The sequence below is a fragment of the Silurus aristotelis genome (genome assembly GCF_946808225.1).
Source record: "Silurus aristotelis genome assembly, chromosome: 12".
Lineage (NCBI taxonomy): Eukaryota > Metazoa > Chordata > Actinopteri > Siluriformes > Siluridae > Silurus > Silurus aristotelis.
In genome coordinates this window covers 22,366,660-22,389,065 of record NC_139585.1, presented here as the reverse complement: position 1 = coordinate 22,389,065, position 22,406 = coordinate 22,366,660, and the positions used below count along the sequence as shown (strand labels likewise).

At 41.7% G+C, this 22,406-nt stretch overlaps 1 protein-coding gene across 2 annotated transcripts; it reads left to right on the top strand.

Annotated features, from left to right (window-relative positions):
• Positions 1-1,749: 1,749 nt before the first annotated feature.
• Positions 1,750-5,892, top strand: slc16a9b (solute carrier family 16 member 9b; the record flags this gene model as incomplete). Of its 2 annotated transcripts, none has more annotated exons than XM_083556983.1 (5): positions 1,750-1,954; positions 3,005-3,148; positions 3,508-3,603; positions 3,716-4,551; positions 4,651-5,892. In XM_083556983.1, 5 exons carry the CDS (start codon positions 1,750-1,752, stop codon positions 4,735-4,737), a joined length of 1,368 nt encoding a protein of 455 aa, XP_083413109.1. In that variant the 3' UTR covers positions 4,738-5,892. The 2 variants fall into 2 exon arrangements, with proteins under 2 accessions (XP_083413109.1, XP_083413108.1); XM_083556982.1 differs by having other exon boundaries at positions 3,716-4,555.
• Between the last annotated feature and the right edge of the window lie 16,514 nt (positions 5,893-22,406).

Below are 22,406 nucleotides of genomic sequence, written 5' to 3'. Positions count from 1 at the left end.
CAGCCAAGCAATCCAGGTTGTGGAATGAAATGTGAGGTGGTCTTCATTATGGTTAACAGTTTGCGGAGGGGAGGTGAGGTGTTCTCTATGAGGGTTAACTAATCAAACAATTGGGTTGTGGAGTGGAAGTGAGGTGTCCTCATGATGGTTAACAGCCAAGCAATATGTTGTTCAGGGTTTGTCAGGGGTCCTCCATGATGGTTAACAGTTTTTGTAACTTGCTTCTCTCCACCACCAACTCCAAGCACTCCATGGCTTCCTGAACATTGACCTAACCTTCTTGATCTACAGATGTCCCTGTGAGGTTCAGAAGAAAACAGCTCAGCATCCTTTCCGGGTCCGCCATTCGGTTGCCAGGGGAGACCAGCTCCATGGCAACCTCTCAAAACGCGTACTAACAGCCTTAATAGCCAAGTGCCCACGTGGCTGCCGAGCAATGGAGCAGTCTACTGTTTAGTGCGCTAGTGTGTGGCTCCAGACGTGGCATTATTCAAGTGTTGGTAACCGCATTTGTAACCGGTTTGGACCAGAACCCATGCATGGACTGGTGCACAATACGGTAGTGCTTATTAGTTGCTGCTGATAATGACGGGTAAATGGTGGTGTGTCGGTTTTCATCTAAATAGACCAGTTATAGAGTAGTTCTGATACATGGTGTAATTGGTCTTTATTTCGCCCCTTGTGGTGCCTTTGTGTTCTGTGAATTCCGAGGAAGTTACAGAGCATCGAAATGTGAGCAGACCAGCGGGAACAGCTTCAAACCGGTTTCAGTACCAGCGAAACAAAAGCGGCTCCAGCGCTCAGCTTCAGAGCAGACGGAAACGGAAACACACACACACACACACACGCATATACGCAGCAGACAGCTGGCATGATTCAGCTGAATGCAGGTATACCCCTCGACTTGTTTTTTAATGGTCATTTATCCGACATGTCATGATGTCATCCATGTTGGTACCTACAGCAGTTCAGACGGGTAGTTCAGCATCATAACTGCAGGCGCCCAATAACACATCCGAGACTCCCTGCGCATTACCGGTAAGTAAGTCTGATCATTATAACCATTTCCTTCTAATGTAACCCCCTCTAATCTCCCCCTATTGCAAGATCCAATCCTGAATTATGCATCGTTTTTCCTTGGCACAGTTGTTAATTTCGTTTCCGTTATTTATGTGTTGTTTTTGTCAGATGCCTCTGTCTGATGGTGTTCACATTGACCATGCAAAATATATACTACTAAATACTACTTCTACTACTACTACTACTAAGAACTAAAATTATAGAAGAAGAAGTGGATTATTAAAGTTGTCATATTTCAGATTGGCAGTATGAACACAATATTTATAAGTCGCAACATGGCCCATTTCCAAACGACTTCACATTTCCTCTAGAAGTGCCCTAGATAGGGTTGAGAAGCTATGATTTCTAGTGATCCAGTGCACAAGGGACCATTTTTTTTTTTTATATATATAAGAAAAGATGAAGCTCAGACTGTCAGAACACCATTTTATAAAATTGGAAGAAAACATGGTCAGTTAGACCATGCATGGTGTACAAATGTTCAATTCAAATTCAGATTTTATTGAATATGATTATTTTCATGTTTATTTGTTTGCACTGAACAATGCAGTTCGCGTGGTTTTATTTTCGTTTGTTTGTTTGTTTTCTCATTGTTAAATGAGTAAACAAAATCTGTGCCGTTTCTTCTTGGTGTTCACAGGATCTCTTTGAAGACCCTAGCGTAGAAGAATGAGTCTTCAGAGCTCTAAGAAAACCACGGATGGAGGCTGGGGTTGGGTCATTGTGGTGGCCTCGTTCATGGCCCTGCTCATCGCCTACGGCTCCCCCCAGTCTGTTGGAGTGCTCTATCCTGAGTGGCTCAATGCCTTTCAAGAGAGCAAGGGGATGACCGCGTGGGTGGGTTCTCTCGTCTCCGGTGTCGGCCTCATTGCCAGTAAGTTCATCTGTGTTCATGGAGACCGCATTAAACTGTAACCGTAGCAAAAGTTTATCCAGGCCACAGCATGAAACGATCCGTATGAAAGGACAGCCAGTTATGAGAAGCTGAATTTGCCTCCTAAAGTTCCTCTTTGAAGCCTTAGCCATAAATTCTTCACGGAGTAGGCATGTGCTCTACGGAGGCTGCTCGAATGCTTAACCTTGTCGTTTCATGTAACACCCCGAGTACTTAAAAGAAAATCCCTTTCAGTATTCCAGGTTAAACACCTGCACAGACTTTATTGAACTCTACCCACTGTGTACCTTTTAAATTATGTGGCTACCATTATTACCCACTGTTCGATACAAAGAGGAGTCTTGTTGGTGGGGAGCTGTGCTTCTCAGAGCGGGGTGCTGGAAAATTCCGTCTGGTGCAGGAAAATTCAGGAATGAAAAAACAGCAAAATGGTTCCAATAAATAGACAGAATATTAGCTTACATATTTTAATAATGAATCTAGTATTTAACAATGATTCAACTTAGGTTCACTGGCTTCTTGAACTAATTGTTTTCTTAACTTTCGAGTGTCTGTCTTTAAGAACATGTTCAAAAAAAGCAGACATTAGTAATCCTATCTACAGACTCAGTAACTAGCGCTCATGAGTAACTTTTTAAACCCTGGATTCATTCATATTGGCAAAAAAAATGGATGGGCTGTTACAGTGTTCTAAGCCCTATTGAACTGATAAGGCCTGACCTGACCTTCGGCACAGTCAGCACGTCATTTTATGAAATGATCTGTTTGATATGTAAAATAAAGTGCAATGCAATGTTAATGCATGTTAGACACACTCCTGGCAAGGTAAATGTTTTTTGGAGCACCATTTGGGCCTGAGTGCTGTCAAATATCGTCTTGCAAGAATCCTCCGAGCACATTTGCACATTTGATCAGTTTATTGTTTTATATAAACCTTGATTATATGCAGTATAAACAACTGCTTCATTTATCTTTTCCCTAGCACTGGTTTTTAACAGAATGATATTCTTCTTCTTTTTTTTTGCATAGGTCCCATTTGCAGTGCCTGTGTGGTAAACTTTGGAGCCAGGCCTGTGACCATCTTTAGCGGAGTCATGATCTCTGGAGGACTAATGCTTAGCGCCTTCGCCCCCAATGTCCACTTCCTCATGTTTTCCTATGGCGTAGTCGTCGGTACGTCCTGTGTTAATGTTTACAGAGGATATCCCTCGCCTCATGATAGTATAATTAGGTCGGTGTACTAACAATGGCAAAAGTGTTTTGGCTTGAATGTTTCTGTGGTCATTGTAGAAGGAACAATTTAAACACCCTTTTTTCTTTTTTGCATGATTGCTGAAATATAAATAGAATGAAATCCATAAAAAAAAAAAAAAAGCATTTTAAGTAACAGTACATCTTCATTGTTGATCAGCACTGCATTTGGAGTGGGAAAAGGTACAGAAAATCAGCTGAGAACTATGAAAATCACGCATGCTTCTATAATCACGTTTGTATCATTTCCCTCATTACTCCTCGTGCTTTCTTTTAAACAGGAGTAGGCTGTGGACTCCTGTATGCTGCTACTGTGACCATCACATGCCAGTACTTTGACAAGAAGCGTGGCCTTGCTCTTGGCATAGTTACCACAGGTAAACACAGCAATGCACATAGCTAATGCAGTGTTAACCATTTGCATGGAACGTGTTGTAATAATATTTTGGATTTACCGTTTACATTCATTCATTCATTATTACTTTTCAGGTACCAGTGTTGGAGGATTCCTTTATGCCACTGCACAGAATGAATTAATTGAGCTGTTCGGTCTTGATGGCTGCCTGCTGCTAATTGGCTCATTTGCACTAAACATTGTTGCCTGTGGTGGACTGATGAGGCCGTTGCACTTGCCAGCTTACTACCTCAAGCAGAGAGCTGCCCTGGTGGAGAAGGCCGAAGAGAAGCGCTGTGAGAGGCCTCTGGTGCTGGACCACTCTAATAAAAAGGACTTGCCTGTCACTGATTTGCTGATCACAATGGAGACCAAAGACACTCTAGCTTCTGAAAAGGAGCTGCTCATCTGCTCAGCTGTGGTCAGACTGCTCAAGAAGAAGCAAAAGGCCTACATAGATTACTTGCACTCAATTGGTGAACGAATGAGGGACCGGGTTTTTGTAGCCATGTGCTTGGCCCTGTTCCTCTACACGGTGGGGGGGTTTCCTCCACTGCTCTTTCTGGAGGACGTAGCCCAAAGTGAGGGCTTGATTGAGGGTATCAGTGTTGTCCCACTGGTCTCAATATTTGCTATTGCAGGGGGCATTGGGAAGTTCCTTTTGGGAATAGTAATGGACATCAACTGGATAAACAGCTTTTTTCTGTATGGCTTCACACTAGTGGGCAGCGGGATGACACTGCTTCTGATCCCTTTCACTAAGAACTATGTAGGACTCCAGGTGCTCTCAGCAGTGCTGGGTTTCTTCTCAGGGAACTGGTCCGTCACACCGTACATGACCACCAAAGTGGTTGGCATAGAGCGACTCACAGAGGCCTATGGGATCTTGATGTTCTTTGGTGGATTTGGGATAATGCTTGGACCCCCAATTGTAGGTAAGCATCGAGATTTATTTTCCACCCCACTATCATTCTCAACGTTCTCTCTTTGCCAGATGTTTGTACTAAAAAGTTTTTATTGTTGCCTGCAGGCTGGTTCTATGATTGGATGCAGTCCTATGACCTGGCCTTCTACTTCAGTGGGAGTTGTGTGCTGCTGGGTGGAGTGCAACTTCTAATCTCTGCCCTGTCCTGCTGGGACAAAACTAATGACCCTTCTGCCAAACCTGAAGCAGAGCACACTTGTAACTGTAACAGAGTCGCCGCTGTAGCCTAAAGGACAGACGAAAATTTGTCACATTTAATTTGCGTGCCCGAGACCATGCCTGAACCTGGTGTTTTTGGTTGATGTATTTTCTGAGGATACATTTTGCCTTATTGTTCGTTAATGTTTTGTAATTTGATGCTTTACTCAGTGTTTTGAAAACACCATGTTCCAACGAATGGACTTGAACTTGTCCTGTCCTTGCTTGTCATTTCCTAGACTTGTTTTATGGGGCCAGGGTTTTTATAAAAAAAAATGTCTATTTTTTTTTATTGTTGATGCTGTCTGTTTTTCTTCAAATGCATGTACCCATGCATTGTGTTCCTTTTATATCGTAGTGACTGGGATCTTTGTCATGACGCTCATTCGGGATAGGATGCAAATCTCTGACGTGGTTGTATTGATTCTGTACCTAATTTTTATTTTTACAAACATATAACACTACCACAATCCGGTCCCATAATAATGATTTTGTTAGTTAGTTATTAGTGTTATTAATGTTGTACCAAAGTTATTTGATTGTAATTTCTTTTGGGCAAGGGGGTTAAATCGACAATCTCATGCCACAAACCCAGTCTGTCTTTGTGTTGCTGATGTAGCCTTTTCGACATACTTTTGGCTTTTGATACAAAGAGCACAGCTTGTTTCGAAAAAGTTTTAAAAGATGTTACTCGTATGTTGGATGACTTTTCTGTTCACCTGGATTCCATTCATTTTAAGCGATTTGATATATTTCAAGCAATATGTAGACATATTATGTGTCTATTTCTATTTGTATACTATACAATTCTAGACTGTTGTATTTTTACATGCACTGAAGTAGATTGCACAGTGTTGATTTCTGTACCGTCTTTTTTTTTTTTTTTCGTTTTTTTTTTTTTTTTATGAAGTTATTTTATTTGAACTGCCACGGTGTGAAGTTAAGTAAAAAAAAGATAAATGATCTAGGGTTATATGTTATACCAGATGTGAAAGGCCCTTATACTGTTGTAATGCACATGATGCCACCTGTGATATTTATGTATTTATGTGTCAACACCTTTTTTTATAGAAATAAACAAAGCTCGATAAAGCAGTTGTGTGCATCAAATTTGTATATTTTAGCAATATTTTCGAATTATGATTTTGCACAATGTCATTTTAATCATAACATACAAGTTCAGAAGTTATTGAATGATCTGCAACAGCAGCTCTGACAGTGGTGTAGGCTGCAAGTGCTTGCAAATAGAACAGCACAGGTTGGGGTTAGGAGGGTTCAGGTTTGGAGATTAGGGTAATTAATTAAAAATATATCAAGTAACAAAGAAAAACTTAAACCCAGCCATTATGGTTGCACAAGCCAGTGCACTCTTAGTGCCGGTCCCAAGCCCGGATAAATGGGGAGGGTTGCATTAGGAAGGGCATCCAGCGTAAAACGTGTGCCAAATCAAATATGCGGATCCTGAATAAGAATTTTATACCGGATCGGTCGAGGCCCGGGTTACCAATGACCGCCACAGGTATCGTTAGCCAACAGTGTACCAGTGGATATTGGGCTACTGTTGGCCGAAGGAGAGGAGGAAGATGTCTACAGAGACGGCAGGGAAAGGAGAAGTGGAGAAGAGTGGAGGTTTGGGTTGGTGTACAGTAAGAGTGTAGTGGAGGTGAAGAGAGTTTCCAGAGGTGGCAAAAGTACACACATACTTTACTTAAGTAGAAGTAAAGATACACATGTTTTAAAATACTCGGGTAAAAGTTGAAGTACTGATTAAACTTTTTTACTTAAGTGAAAGTAAAGAAGTTTTGGCTCTGACATGTACTTAAGTAAAAAGTAGTTATTACTGCTACATGTTTTAGCTGTTAACTAGACCTCGCATCATAGATAGATAGATAGATAGATCGATAGATGTGATAGCCTAGTGGGTTAATGTCAGTATCCCCACAAGGATAAGTTTGATTCCTGGTCGAGCTGGTTGCTGTGTTGGTAAATAAAACTTCTGGATCTTGTCCCCCTCTGAAAACATTTCAATTCTGTTCTTTCTAAGCTGGTGATAAGGTTTCAAAGCCAGTCCTACATGCCTTCTTTTTTACTGCACTGACATGAAACAAAGTATGAACCCTCCAAAAAGCACACATGCTTTTCAGCAGTGGTCGCTCAGTGGTTTAAGGCTTGTATCTCATCTAAACATGCTTCCTAGTCTGATCTCTTCCATGGTTCAGTGGGTTAAAGCTGGTGCCTCGTTGATGGTGAGGATCAGGGTTTGAATCCTGCTAGTTGCGATGTAGGTTATGTACCTGCTTCCTTAATCTTTCTTTAGCTTTATATTCTTGTGTTGATGGTTTAAAGGTAGATAGACCTGCTCTAAACAACCTTCCTGGCCTGTCTTCCCTGATGGTTCAGTGGGTTAAATCAGGTTTCTTGCTTTTGGTGGGGTTCAGGGTTCGAATCCTGCTTCCTGTCTGCCAGTCACGATCAGGATTCACTTCCTACATCTTTCTTTAGCGATATATTTTTGTTTTTAATGGGTTGAAAAAAAAGATAGACCTGCTCTAAATAAGCTTCCTAGCCTGTCATCACCAATGGTTCAATGGGTTAAGGTTGGTATCTCACTGGTGGTGGGGATCATGGTTCGAATCCTGCTTTCTTCCTGTTATTTACAATGTGGGTTCAACTTGTGCTACTTACATCTGTTTTCGCTTCCTACATCTTTCTTTACCGTAAAATTCTTGTGTTGATGGTTTGAAAAGAATGATATACCTGCTCTAATCAAGCTTCCTATCCTGTTTTTTTCTGATGGCTTAGTGGGTTAAGTCTGGTACTTTGCTAATGTTGGTGGTCAGGGTTCAAACCTGGCTTTCTGTCTGCTAGTGATGAGGTAGGTTATATTCCTGATTCCTACATCTTCATATTCTTGTTTTGATGTGTTAAAAAGAAAGATAGACCTGCTCTAAACAAGCTTCCCAGCTTGTCCTTCCTGATGGTTCAGTGGGTTACTGCTGGTGCCTTGCTAATGGTGTGAATCAGGGTTCGAATCCTGCTTTGTCCCTGCTAGTCACGTTATAGGTTTGCTTCCTATGTCTGTCTTTAGCATTATATTCTTGTGTTGATGGTTTGAAAGAAAAGATAGACCTGCTTTAAACAATCGAGGTAGCCGGTCCTTCCCGATGGTTTAGTGGGTTAAGACTGGTATTTTGCTGTTGGTGGGGTTCAGGGTTCGAATCCTGCTTTCTGTGTTTCTGTCTGGTCTGAATTTCTTGCTTTGAAGCATGAAACGAAGGATAAACCCCCCCAAAAAAGAAGGTATGTTGTGGGACTTGATGGCTTTGTGATAAAAGCCTTGCCTCTGAGTGCAGAGGTTGCTGGTTCGAATCTGGCTTGTCCCCACACTGGGTAAGCTGTGTGGAAAGTAGTGTCTGGTGAGCAATGAGGTAGTTGACTGTAAACAAAGGCTGTGAAGACCTGCTGCCTCACAGCCTCAGAAAAAGTGAGGGTGATAGGTTTTTGGCAGAATTTTTCTCTATATATGCAAAACTAAGTCGATACTTTTTTTAACGTTTTTGCTTCATAACCCCCTGTTTTCAGCTTCTCAGACGCCGGGGGGGGCAGATGCCCAGATATTGCCCCCCTGCTTCAGGATACGCCCTCCGAATCCACATCCAACCTTCCACGCAGCCATTTCTGACACCTTCCACACTTTTAACTTTGAGCCCTGGCCGGGGTTTGAACCGGCAACCTCTCAACCCAGAGGTAAAGCTCTTCCAATTGAGCCACAGGATCTCCTGCAAGAACTTGATTTTTAGGACCTTTTTTGGTTCATTTTAAAAACTTTTTAAACAATTTTAAGGAAAGCTAAGGGGTAGGAATCGAACCGGGTGAGCCAGATAGCAGGAACCACTTCACTGACCATTACACCAACACAGAAGAGGCAGACAAGCCTTTGCTTATTGGACTCTTGGCTTTTCTATAGTTAGGAGACCAGTGTTTTCTCTTAGATCATGATGGTAGAGGGTCAAAACTTCTCCTTCCTGTACATTCTCTCAGTAACTCGAAGTCTATGGGAGGTGACTCAGGTACAAGAGCCACATCTCCAACACCTGCACCACTGATATACCATGATTTACCATTAACCAATTTTAATGATCTTTCATTGTTCTGTTTTTAAAAACTTCTTATAATGTTCAATATGAAACTAGAGGTAAGAATCAAACCAGGGAAGTCTTTCATCATAGGTTACTAATGGCATTACTTTCAAAACTCAAAACTTTGTTAGACATGTAAATAAGCAGGAAAGACAGAGACAAAGACAAAGTGACACAGACACAGCTTCAGAAAGAGTGAGAAACAAATAGAGAGACAGCAAGAGAGAGACATATACAGTGAGACAGAGACATTTACTAAAAGAGACACAGAGACAATTAGATAGAAAAAATAGAGAGACAAAGATAGCGAGATATAGCCACTTCCTGTTGGAAGTGTTTATCCCGAGCGACTCTTAATGATCTTATTTACTAAATGAGCAGTAGTGAGTTAAGTGATTGCTCAGATGCCCAAAACTGGCAGCTTGGAGGTGTTAAACATGTATCATATGTACAGCATGTGAGATATATATATTTAAGCATATGTACAGTGATTAAATATAAAGGCTATATCAGTGCAGAGATGTGTGGACATCATTTAGAGCCTTTGCTATGTTTCCACACGGACAGTTAATGGGTGATACCGGAGAAAATGCACCTCTTCAAGTCAGGAAGCTTTTATATATATAAAATTATAGACATTTTACAGATTTAAATGATGCATTGTTTTTATCTGTATGATCAATAAAGACAGAAATTTAAGTTTGTGTCGCCATTATGAGGGAAAAACCCACAAAACGCCATCCAGAGGGTAAATTGTGAGAATCATGATTGTGTTTGATTTGAGACTCAAAAAATAAAACAAAAGTTTACTGATTAAAAATATTTTTATCTGGAGTTAATTTATTTATTTTATATCTAAGTAAAGAAAGGAAAAATATATTTTGTGCCGTTTAAAATAATTTTAATTTTGACAGCCATATATATATATATATATATATATATATATATATATATATATATATATATATATATATATATATATATATATATTACCTAATGAATGTGTCCAGGCTGAAGATCCACATATAGAACACAAGCAGAGAAAAGATGATGATGATCAGGAATGTGTCTGTTCTCAGTTATGTTTACATCACTGACTCCCTCTGTCTCATCCACGTTAACCCCAAACTTCTTACTGCCTTCTGTGGTTAAGTGAGAGTCCGTACTTTATACACCAGTGGATAGAACGCGCAATGACAGGAAATCGGTTGTTCGACTGAAATCGGCATGCAGTGAAAATAAAAAAATTATATTTCACCAAATCAATGGATTAAAACTAAAGTAACGAGTCTGTTTTGAAAATGTAAGAAGTAAAAAGTACAGATATTTGTGTAAAAATGTAATGAGTAAAAGTAAAAAGTTTTCTGAAAAATAAATAGTGGAGTAAAGTACTGATACTGAAAAAATCTACTTAAGTACAGTAATGAAGTATTTGTACTTCGTTACTTCCCACCTCTGAGAGTTTCTGATAGGGTGATGAAGCTGGAAGTTGAAGGGTTGATGATAACTGTCATCAGTGATCATGCTCCACAAGTTGGCTGTGAGATGGAGGAGAAGGAAAAATTCTGGAGTGAATTAGATGAAGTGGTAGATGGTGAACCTAGGAATGAACGATTGGTGAATGGGGCAGACTTTAATGGGCATGTAGGTGAACGGAACAGAGGTGATTGGGAGGTGATGGGTAGGTATGGCTTTAAGGAGAGGAATGTGGAAGGGCAGATTGTGGTAGATTTTGCTAAAAGGATGAAAATGGCAGTGGTGAACACTTTTTTAAGAAGAAGGAGGATCATAGGGTGACGTATAAAAGTGAAGGAAGGTGCACCACAGGTTCTATGCAGGAGATGCAAGCTGAAGGAGATTGAAGACTGTAAGGTGTTGGTGGGGGACAGTGTAGCTGGACAGCATCGGATGGTGGTCTGTGGGATGGTTTTGGAGGTGAAGAAGAAGAGGAGGAGCGTGAAGACTGAAAGAAGAATTAGATGGTGAAAACTGAATGAGAAAGACTGTGGCATAAGGTTCAGGGAGGAGGTCAGACAGGGGCTCGGTGGTGGTGAAGAGGTGCTGGATGATTGAGCAACTACTGCAGAAGTGATAAGGGAGACAGCTAAAAAGGTGTGACATCTGGAAATAGAAAAGAAGACAAAGAGACGTGGTGGTGGAATGAGGAAATGCAGGACAGCATAAGGAGAAAGAGGTTGGCAAAACAGAATTAGGATCGGAAGAGTGATGAGAAAAGTAGGCAGGAGTACAAGGAGATGCAGCAGCAGATAAAGAGGTATGTGGTGAAAGCCAAGGAAAAAGGCATATGTATGAGAAGTTGGACACTAAGAAAGAAGAAAATGATCTGTACAGATTGGCCAGGCAGAGGGACCGCTCTGGAAAGGATGTTCTGCAAGTTAGAGCAATAAAGGATGGAGATGTAAATGTGTTGACTAGTGAGGAGAGTGTGTTGAGAAGATGGACGGAGTATTTTGAGCTGCTGATGAACTAGGAAAATGGGAAAGAGAGAAGGTTGAATGGTGTAGAGATGGTGAAGCAGGAAGTGGATAGGATTAGTAAGGAGGATGAAGAGTGGAAAGTCGGTAGGACTAGATGACATCTGTGGTGACCCCTAATGGGAGAAGCAGAAAGAAAGTTTAACAAGATTTTGGAAGGTGAGAGGATGCCTGAGGAATGGAGAAGTAGTTTGCTGGTACCAATTTTTTAAGAATAAGGGAGATGTGCAGACCTGCAGTAACTACAGGGGAATTAAGTTGATCAGTTACACCATGAAGTTATGGGAAAGAGTAGTGGAAGCCAGGCTGAAAGAAGAGGTGACCATGGTATTGAATGAGGAAATCAGGTGTGTTGGAGAAGTATGTAAGGGTGGTGCAGGACATGTATGAGGACAGTGTGGCAGCAGTTAAGTGTGCAGTAGGAACAACAGACTGGTTCAAGGTGAAGGTTGGACTGCATAAAGGATCGGCTCTGAGCCTTTTTCTGTTTGCAGTGGTGTTGGACAGGTTGACGAACTAGGTCAGACAGGAGTCTCCGTGGACTATGATGTTTGCGGATGATACTGTGATTTGTGGGGAGAGTAGGGCGCAGGTTAAGAAGAGCCTGGAGAGGTGGAGGTACACACTGGAGAGAAGGGGAATGAAAGTCAGTAGAAGTAAGACAGAGTACATGTGTGTGAATGAGAGGGAGGGCAGTGGAGTGCTGCGAATGCAGGAAGAAGAGGTGAAAAAGGTGGAGGAGTTCAGGTACCTGGGGTCAACAGTGGAGGGTAATGGAGAGTGTGTTAGAGAAGTGGAGAAAAGAGTGCAGGCAGGGTGGAGTGGGTGGTGAATAGTGGCAGGAGTGATTTGTGATAGAAGAGTATCTGCAAGAGTGAAAGGAAATGTTTATAGGACTGTGGTAAAACTTGCGATGTTGTATGGTTTAGAGACAGTGGCATTGAGTAAAAGACAGGAGATGGAGCTGGAGGTAGCAGAGCTGAAGATGTTAAGGTTTTCATTGGGCGTGACGAGGATGGACAGGATTAGAAATGAGTTTATTAGAGGGACAGCTTTTTTTGGAGACAAGGTGAGGGAGGTGAGATTGAGATGGTTTGAACATGTGCAGAGGAGAGACATGGGTTATATCGGTAAAAGAATGCTGAGGATGGACCTACTGGGAAGTAGGAAAAGATGAAGGCCAAGGAGGAGGTTAATGGATGTGGTGAAGGAAGACATGCAGGTAGTTGGTGTGACAGAGGCAGATGTAGAGGACAGGGGGGTATGGAGACGAATGATCCACTGTGGCAACCCCTAATGGGGGAAGCCAAAAGAAGAAGAAGAAGAAGAAGAGGAAGAAGAACAAAGAAAAAGTTAAAGAGTTAAAGACTATCAATATACTAACTATATCTTTGACTCATAGTTATATAAAAGAAACCCAATCTTGATCCCTCCACACTATCCAACTTTCGCCCTATATCTAACCTGTCATTTCTGTCGAAGTTGATGGAGACGCCTGTTTTCACTCAGCTTCAGTCTCACCTTCGACTGCACGACATTGGTGATATATTTTAGTCTGGCTTCAGGTCGAGACATAGCACTGAATCAGCGTTATTGAGGGTCCACAATGACATCGTTGGAGCCCTGGATGGAAAAAGCTCTGTGGTTCTGGTGTTACTGGACCTGACCGCTGCATTTGACACCGTGGATCATGCCATCCTCATCTCTCGTCTTCAGCATGTTGTCGGCCTGCAGGGTGCGGTGCTTAATTGGTTTTCATCATACCTCACTAACAGAACTTTCTCAGTTGTACTTAATGATCATTCTTCATTGGTTGCTCCTCTGTCATCTGGTGTGCCTCAGGGATCTATTCTTGGTCCCATTCTGTTTTCTCTTTATATGTTGCCACTTGGTCAACTCATTTCCAATTACAAAGTTAAATTTCATTTCAATCCCGACGACCTCCAGATCTATCTTCCTTTGATTAGTGATAGCTCTGCATTGGACCCTCTCCATAACTGCCTTTAGGATGTTAAACAGTGGCTTTCCCAGAACTTCCTTCATCTGAATGAAGAAAAGACTGAGTACATCCTGTTTAGCCTGGACTCACCCAGCAGTTCTCTGAGTTTTGGTCCTCTTACTCCTCAGTTTGCACCTACTGTGCGTAACCTGGGTGTTATTTTTGACCAAAGTATGCAATTCAAGAAACAGGTCAGTGCATTAGTGAAGGCGAGCTTTTACCAGCTAAGACTCCTCAGCAAGGTCAAGCCATTTTTGTCTCAAGCTGACCTTGAAAAAGCTATACATGCCTTCATCAGCTCAAGGATTGACTACTGCAACGCAAGTACCACAAAACGCTCACACATCACCCCGGTCCTCCGCACGCTTCACTGGCTTCCGGTGCGGTAAAGGGTGGAGTATAAGCTCCTGCTATTCGTATTTAAGGCCATCAATGGTCTTGCCCCGTCCTACCTCACCGAATTAACAACAGTTTACCATCCAGCCAGAACTCTCCGTTCCTCTGGACATACCTCTCTGGTCACTCCTAAGTACAGATGTAAAATGTTTAGTGGCCGGTCATTTGCCATCCAGGGACCAAAGCTGTGGAATGCTCTTCCAGCTCACTTTCGATCCATCACTGTGATAAGTGTTTTTAAATTGCAGTTGAAAACTTTTTTATTTATACAAGCTTTTAACACGTAGCCCTGTTTCAACTGCTTTTTTACATATATATTGTGCTCTTATATTTTTATAAGAACACAATATATATGTAAAAAAGCAGTATTTCTTATATTTTATTGTCTCTCTCTCTCTCTCTCTCTCTCTCTCTCTCTCTCTCTATATATATATATATATATATATATATATATATATATATATATATATATATATATATATATATATATATATATATATATATATTACAGTTACTAACCCTTACAATTTAGACAAGATCTGGAATGATTGTTTTCCTTTTGAGTGTGTTCTTTTGAGTGTCCAACGATTAAACAGGACCATTGTGGTAGAGCATAGTTTATATATATATATATATATATATATATATATATATATATATATATATATATATATATATATATATATACACACACACACACACTTTCCACACCTGCACCATTGAGAGATTCCTGGCAGGTAGCATCACCTCCTGGTTCGGGAACAAAACCATGAATGTACCATAAAACACAGAGCTCCCTGAAGACCTGCAGGACATCTACAACAAGTGGTGCCAGACCAGGGCCACAAAAGTGGGACATTTTAAATATAGACTATTGCCTATATCTATGTCATAATCATACCCATCCATCTCTGTCTTATTCTTGTATATATAATTTATTTATTTATTTTCTTATCCCTATAATTTATACTTTATAGTTATACTTTATATGTTTATATTTTTTTTTTGTATTTATTTAAGTTTTTGTATATTATTTTCCTATTTCTATTTACATTTTGTACAGTCGTCATAAGCATTTCACTATGTTATACTCTGTATAAATGTGTATATAACAAATAAAATTTTATTTGATTTGTCCTCAGTGCACAGGACAGTTATACTAAAGGACAGGTTAATATTAAAAAAGTCTTTAAGACTGTATTAGGTCAATTAGCCTATTGTGATGCGGAGAATCCAGCATGTGTGGGTAATGGAGGTCAGGTGTGCCGTGTTAATAATCAGGCGAGCAGCTCCGTGCGGGCAGGGCTTGTGCAGGTTAAGACGCAGGGTGCTCTCTGACACCACCCCCTCCCCCAGGGGTGGCACCGGATGCCCTAACTCTGCGACAAAGCCGGCCCCTAGCCCGGGGTGGCAGGCGACGCGGGTGAGTGGTGTTGAACACTTCCAACAGTGCCGGGTCCAGCATATATCCCATATATAAGCCGTATCCCTCCCAGTACTTGAGGCGACCCCCGCGCCTTTGGGAATCCAACACCTCCCGGACAGCGTAGACCCCTGGCTGATCTACGACCTCCGGCTGGACGGGCGCCGCGGGGCCACCTGGAGGGTGAGAGACAGACGAGACATAAGGCTTTAACAGGGACACATGAAAGGTCGGGTGTATATGATACCTTGGCGGCAAATCCAACTGGTAAGACACGTCGTTGATCCGCCTGCGACCCTTAAGGGCCCGATCAACCGGGGGCTTAATTTACGGCTTAACAGGTCCCTCGTTGACAGCCAGACCCGGTCCCCGGGACGGAAACGCGGGGACTCCAAACGACGAGCATCTGCGTGTCAACGAGTGTTGCGAATTGCCCGATGTAGTTGGGTGTGAGCCGACTCCCAGACCAGGTTGCTCTCCCGGAACCAGGCGTCCACTGCGGGCACGTTGCTGGGCTCGTCGGACCAGGGGAACAAGGGGACAGTTGGAAACCCAGCGTGCACTGAAAGGGGGTGAGACCCGTGGTGACGGAGCGAGTTCTGTGCATATTTAGCCCATTGTAGGAAACGACACCAATTCCCCTGGTCCTGGCTGCAGTAGACCCCCAGATACTGGCTCAGCTCCTGGATCTTCCGCCCACTTGACCATTGGACTGAGGATGGTAGCCGGAGGTGAGGTTGACCGATACCCCCAGGAGCTGGAAGAAAGCCTTCCAGACACGGAAAGTAAACTGAGGCCCTCTGTCTGAGACAATCTGGCCTGGCCTGGCCTGGCCTGTATCCAGGCCCTCGTGGACCGACTGAATAAGGCCACACCGATGGGTGGTGGGGACGAACACATGTCCTTCAGGACACCCTTCAGGGGCAGGTTCCTGGAGCGAAGCCGTGCGGATCTCTACGTCGATCTCCCATACAATGGGCCCCACTATGAGTGGGGTCTGGATCGCAGGGTTCCTCCGGCCCAAACATGCGGTAGAGATCATCAGCCTTTCCATTCTGTGCCAGGGCTCGGTAGGTGACATGAAACCGGAACCGGGTAAAGAAAAGGGCCCAACGAGCCTGCCTGGGGTTTAGTCTCCGGGCCTCCCGCAGGTATTGGAGATTCTTGTGGTCAGTAATTACAGTGAACGGGTGTTCGGTGCCCTCCAACCAGTGTCTCCATTCCTCCAGGGCGAGCTTTATGCTCCCAGTTACCGATGTCGTAGTTCTGCTCGGCCGTGGAGAGCTTATGGGAGTAGAAAGCGCACGGGTGGAGCCGAGGAGGGGAACCAGACCATTGAGAGAGTGCCAGTTAAGGAGGCATCGACCTCGACCACGAACGGTTTCCTGGGATCCGGGCGTGGCAGAAACGCCGGCGGAGCTCGTGAAAAGCCTCCTGAGCCTCCTGGGTCCACTTCAGGGTTCGCGCCCTTCCCCTGAGGAGCAAGGTGAGGGGCGCAGTAATCCGGCTGTAGCCCTGGATGAACCGGCGGTAGAAGTTTGCGAAGCCCAGAAAGCGTTGGAGCTCCTTGATGGTCTCTTGATGGTTTTTGGCACCTCGTTCATTAACCCCTGGAAGAGGCCGGAGAGATGAAGAGGCCGTATGGCATGACCCGGTACTCGTATTGCCCAGATGGTGTGATGAAAGCGGTCTTCCACTCGTCCCCCTTCCTGATACCCACTAGATTGTAGGCACTCCGGAGATCGAGCGTAGTGAACACCTGAGCCTCCCAGCTCAGCTGCCTGTAGTCGATGCAGGGACGGAGGCCTCCGTCCTTCTTCCCTACAAAGAAGAAACTAGATGCTGCTGGGGAGGTGGATGGGGCGATGAACCCCCAGTGGCAGAGGCAGTGCTTCATGCAGTGGGGACTCCACTTCAGGATGTCACACGGGTCCCAGGAACACCTTGGGGCATGTTGATGTAGCCAGGGTCTCCCCAAGATCACACTGACCGTGGAGTCCTCGAGCACCATGAACCGGATCTCCTCCTGGTAGAACAACCCGGCTTGCAGCGTCACGACCAGTGCACACTACTTCACCCAGCCCCTGCCCAGTGGACGTCCCTGGATGGTCTGGACAGCTAAGTCCTGGGCGCCCCTCTCACTCGGGGAAGCTGCAGGCAGTCGAGGCAGACTAGATGCTGCCAGGGTGCGGAAACGGAGGCTGAAATCCGTGATGTTATCGTCTTCCTGACGCAAGCTGAGCAGCTGATCGGCCGTTGTAAGGACCCCAGAGGCGGCGCTGAACACTTCCAGGAAGTGCGCTGTGAACAGCACGTAGGCATTTACCACCGGGCCGGCGGCTTTCCAAAGCAATTGCGACCATGCTAGCGCTCTTCCGGACAGAAGCGAGATGAAAAACGTGACTTTAGACCATTCGGTGGGTTCTTCTGAGAACGTCGCAGGGAGTGCCATGGGGCTGCCGGTGGCTGTGGGGGGGTTTGGGCGAGCTGCGGCGGAAGGGAAGGCAGCTCGAAACGAGGCGACGAGGTCACGAACTGAATCCGAAGGGGCGCTGGGTCGGGGATCCATGGAAAATGAATTACTGTGAAAGGTTACTGTAATTTAAGTAATAACAGAAACTCATTTGTTCCACCTACAGTATGTGGACAAAAGTATTGGGACGCCTTACTTTTCCGCAATCTGTCACAACTAAGTTGGAGGCACACAATTTTAAAGGATGTCCTTCAATGAAGTAACACAAAATTTCCTTCACCTTAATTAGGAGACCAGCAAAAAAGCATGTCTTCTGTAAATTCTGTATAAATATCCTGCAAAAGGCAACACTTTTTATTACTGTGCTGTTTTTATTAGCCTATTCAAACTCTAATCCTAGGTAATACTAGACATTCAAACAAATTAAATAAAACATTTAATTGTTTCAGGTACTTTGTCCTGGTCAATGTTAATCATACTGGTACCGTTAAATTACTCTAGAAGTTATAAAGAGTTTTAGGAGGCAACCACATGCCTTCTGATAGCTATACCACATGAACAAAAGTATTGGAAAACCTGACTTTTCCAGCCATATGTGTTTTTTCATCAAACTGCAACTACAAAGCTGGAGGCACACAATTGTATAGAATGTCTTTGGATGGGGTAGCATAAAATTTTCCCTTTACTTGAACTAGGAGACTCAAACCTCCAGCATGCTAATGTGCACAAAGATATGGTTTATGAACACATTTGGGATGAACTGGAACACACCAGAGTCCTCCTCACTCTACATCATTAAAGTCATCTGACTTTACTAACACCCTTGTGACTGAATGAGCACAGGTTTGCACAAGCACACTCCAAAATCTTGGGAAAAAAAAGGGTTATTGCTGAACAACAGCAAATGGAGACTAAACGTGGAATTGAATGTTGAAGAATCACATACAAATCTTAAGGTCAGGTGTCCATAATCTTTTGTCCATATAATGTAAGTAATAGTTAAAACACTTTGCTTTAAAAAATGCTTTTAAAAATCTTCTGAAACTGTTGTCATGTATACGTCACCAAATAAAGCAAGATTTATATAAAGCTAGGCAAACTTTTAGAAACAAAATGCTATGATAGAACTACAGATCATTGTTCGAAGTCTTTTTTTTTATTATATAATGAAGACACACACATTAAACTAACAAGTGTGCCTATTTCTGCTTTTGTTTTTAGGTTGGCAAGTGTTCTTACGGTCTGTAATCATGATGTTGAAGCAGGAGAACACAATACAGACACCACACCATCTTGTGTGATCATCTAATCCTGTCCTCCTAAGAAGAAAAAAAGGTTGTGCAAACGCACAAGCGAGAACTAGTTACTAGATGTACAGCATGTGCTGTGGCAAAAATAAGGAATATAATTTTTTTTTTCCTTGAATCAACTGTGCACAATAAATAAAATAATGTATCTTAAAAAAAAAAACATTTTCCCTGGGTGTGTATTGTTCTACTCTCATTTATTTACACTTTTCACTACTACTTCCCTAAAACAAAAATCAAGAGTCATCAAAAGCATTAACATGAAAATGATTTCTTCCTTTAAAACTAAAATGTAATGTAAAGTCTACACACACAAAGGAAAATAAGTAATTGGGATACTGGACCTTTCAAGCCATAAGTGGTTCTTTCCTAAACTGTTGCCACAAAGTTGAAGGCAGACAATTAAATTTTCCCTTCACTTGAACTAGGACACCCAAGCTTATTTCAACATGACAATACATTGCTTTGACTTGTTCTCAATAATGTTCCAGGAAGAAGAATAAATATACTGAGCTCAATTAAACTGTACACTTAGTACAGCTAATATTACACCAGACTTTTGTGTTCCACCCAAATAAATACAATGGTTAGTTTTGTGTAAAATCTAATTTAGTTCTATGCTGTAAAATTTAGGGGAGATACTAATGAGCATCACTGTACATGATCAGTTTCAAAGTTGAGCCCTGCTAGATCTACCAAGTCTAAGAGCGTTAAAAAGCTTAATAACTAATACAATTGCCTTTTAATAGGATGGTATACCTGCAGAGATATAAGAGCTATATTCCAGAATTTTCTCCACATTTTCGTTGATGTAAATGGATAAAAGATGTATTCCAAATGAGTGAATGCAGATTCAAAGAGAAAAAGGACATCCTAGTATTCAAGAATGGAATGCAGGTTTGAATCCTACTTCTAACACCAGAGGGCACCATTTAACTTAAACTATGTTGTTTTATGGAAATGATTTGCATTGCTTAAATAAAAAGATTTATTTTTTAATTGTAAATGACTGTCATGTATTTAATTTGTACAAATATACAAATGCTAATTGATTGTGCCAGTAAGAAAAACACACAACAATGCAAAGTGGTATTGGAAGTGGAAAGAAAGCTTCCTGTATGTCATTCCTCAAACTCTTTGGGCTGCATCTTGCACGTGTGAGATAGTATTACTGTAAAGAAATCAATGGCCACTCGGGTGACCATGGTAACAGGGCAAAGGAGGGAGACGTTGTGCTTCTCTGACGTACCGTTTAGATTGCAGTGTTTGATCAGGGTATAAATAGCACAGCAAGGCCTAGCTTTCCACTCGGCTCGTGCACAAAACCTACAGACTATGAACACATAAACTAACACAAACTGAGTGATTGGTCTGATTCCAGAAATTCAGAAGCTGAACTTCGATGAACATAGTGTCCTAGAGTGACCCTGGCCTACTTCTATGATTTAAAACCTGCAATAAAAGAGCCCTGTGTAATCATCAACAAGTAGGAAGAGGGGTAGATAGAAGCTAGAGTCCTTTACATTAAATTAATGTCCTTTTTACATTAATCTCTATCTGCCGTTTCCACTTTTCTAATTATATTTAAACTTTGATTTAAAAGTTTTTATCCCCCTTTCATCTACAGATCAGATAATACTGTTTCTTTTCATAATACATGCAAACTCCAGCTAATACCTCCAATGAATTTATTATCAGGAAGTCTTTATAATCACATATCGAAACAAGTTGTCCTAACACCTCAGCATGCATGCATAGTAGGTGTTATTTATCCATTTTGTATTTACCACTTTGCTCTTTTTTTTAAATAAGGGTGACACTAATTTTGGGTACATCCATATCTATTGTCATGTTTTAATGTTTAGAGCCTTGCTTATCATAAATGGTGCACAGCAGATATACAACAGGCCATATAAGATTACAGTAGGCCTGTTTATTTTTTATATCTTAATATAATATGTGATCCAATAAATAAGTACAATAAATAAGTACAATGGTACCAGACAGTGAGATCACATTAAGTCTAGATTTACAGTAGGTTGGCTTTCTGTGGTTAGAGATAGTGATGCTGTTTAAATTAACAGTACAAAACTGTATAGTATACAATCAGAAATATAGTATGTGAACAAAAATCAACAGTTGATAACCTCAACAGTAATAGTACTAAAATTAATGAACATTTGTTGTGCTAATTACTAGTGACTATTAGTATTTACAAGTGATTATGCATACCACTGTCACCACTGGCTCACTCATTAGGGATGCACTTATAAGCAGTGTGCACAACACTAGTTACAAAACAACCCTAGTTACAAAAAAATAGTAACTAGTTACAGTTACTCTTTACTTCATTCAAAAAGTAACTTAGTTAATTTGTTGATTACTTAAACCGAAGCGTAATGCGTTACTGTTAAAAATAACTTTTTAGTAACTTTTTTAAAGAACATTCTTTAATGTTCCCATTAATGACCTTTTATGCGTTATGGTCTATACAAACACAAAACTGACTTAAACACAAAGTAATTTTTAAACACTATTTTATTGAAGTCAGACCAGCACAAACTGAATATATCACAAGGATTTCTGAAATAAATAACAAAACAAGCTGAATAATATATTCACAATCAAAAACTAAAGTGGCTTCTGCTGTTGTGTTGAGCTCTTAAAAATTTTTCTTTCACAGCTTAAGTATGAAAACTATTAACAATGTAGAACAGAACACTGGGTTAGCTTCTAGCTCCGTCGAGGCATGGAGTTCTGGAGGTTTTGCTATCGCAGTAGATACGAGCTTCGAACCAGAAAGACACAGCTTACATTTGACTAAAAAGTTTTTGTCTTTATACTCAACTAAAGTGAAATAATGAGCATATTTCCACTTTGAGAAACTCATCTTGCTCTCGACTCGACTCGCCATTACTGCCGCACAGACCTGAATAAATGGAGACACGCCCACAGTGCTTCTTCTTCATGTTTACAGTGGTTACTTCGTTTCTAGTAACGCGTTACTGCCCAACACTGCTTATAAGGATACATTTATAAATGTAAAATTTATATTCATATATTTTTTTTGTAAAGCTACTTTGTTTAATTGTTTAAATAATTTGTTTACTTAAGTGATATACAAATAAAACAACTGAATTGAATTATTACGTCAATGTACAATGTACATGACTGCTCTCACAGTAGCACCCCATGCTCAGGAAACAGCATCACCTGGGTGTAGAATGCAATATATACAACCACATGCTCTAACACTCAGAAAATCAATAATCCCACCAAGCAAATTAATAGAGAAAATCTATCGCTTTTCTGCCTGGACAATCTTGGATAAATTACTAGTAACATTATCCTACCTTTCAACTAAATAGATT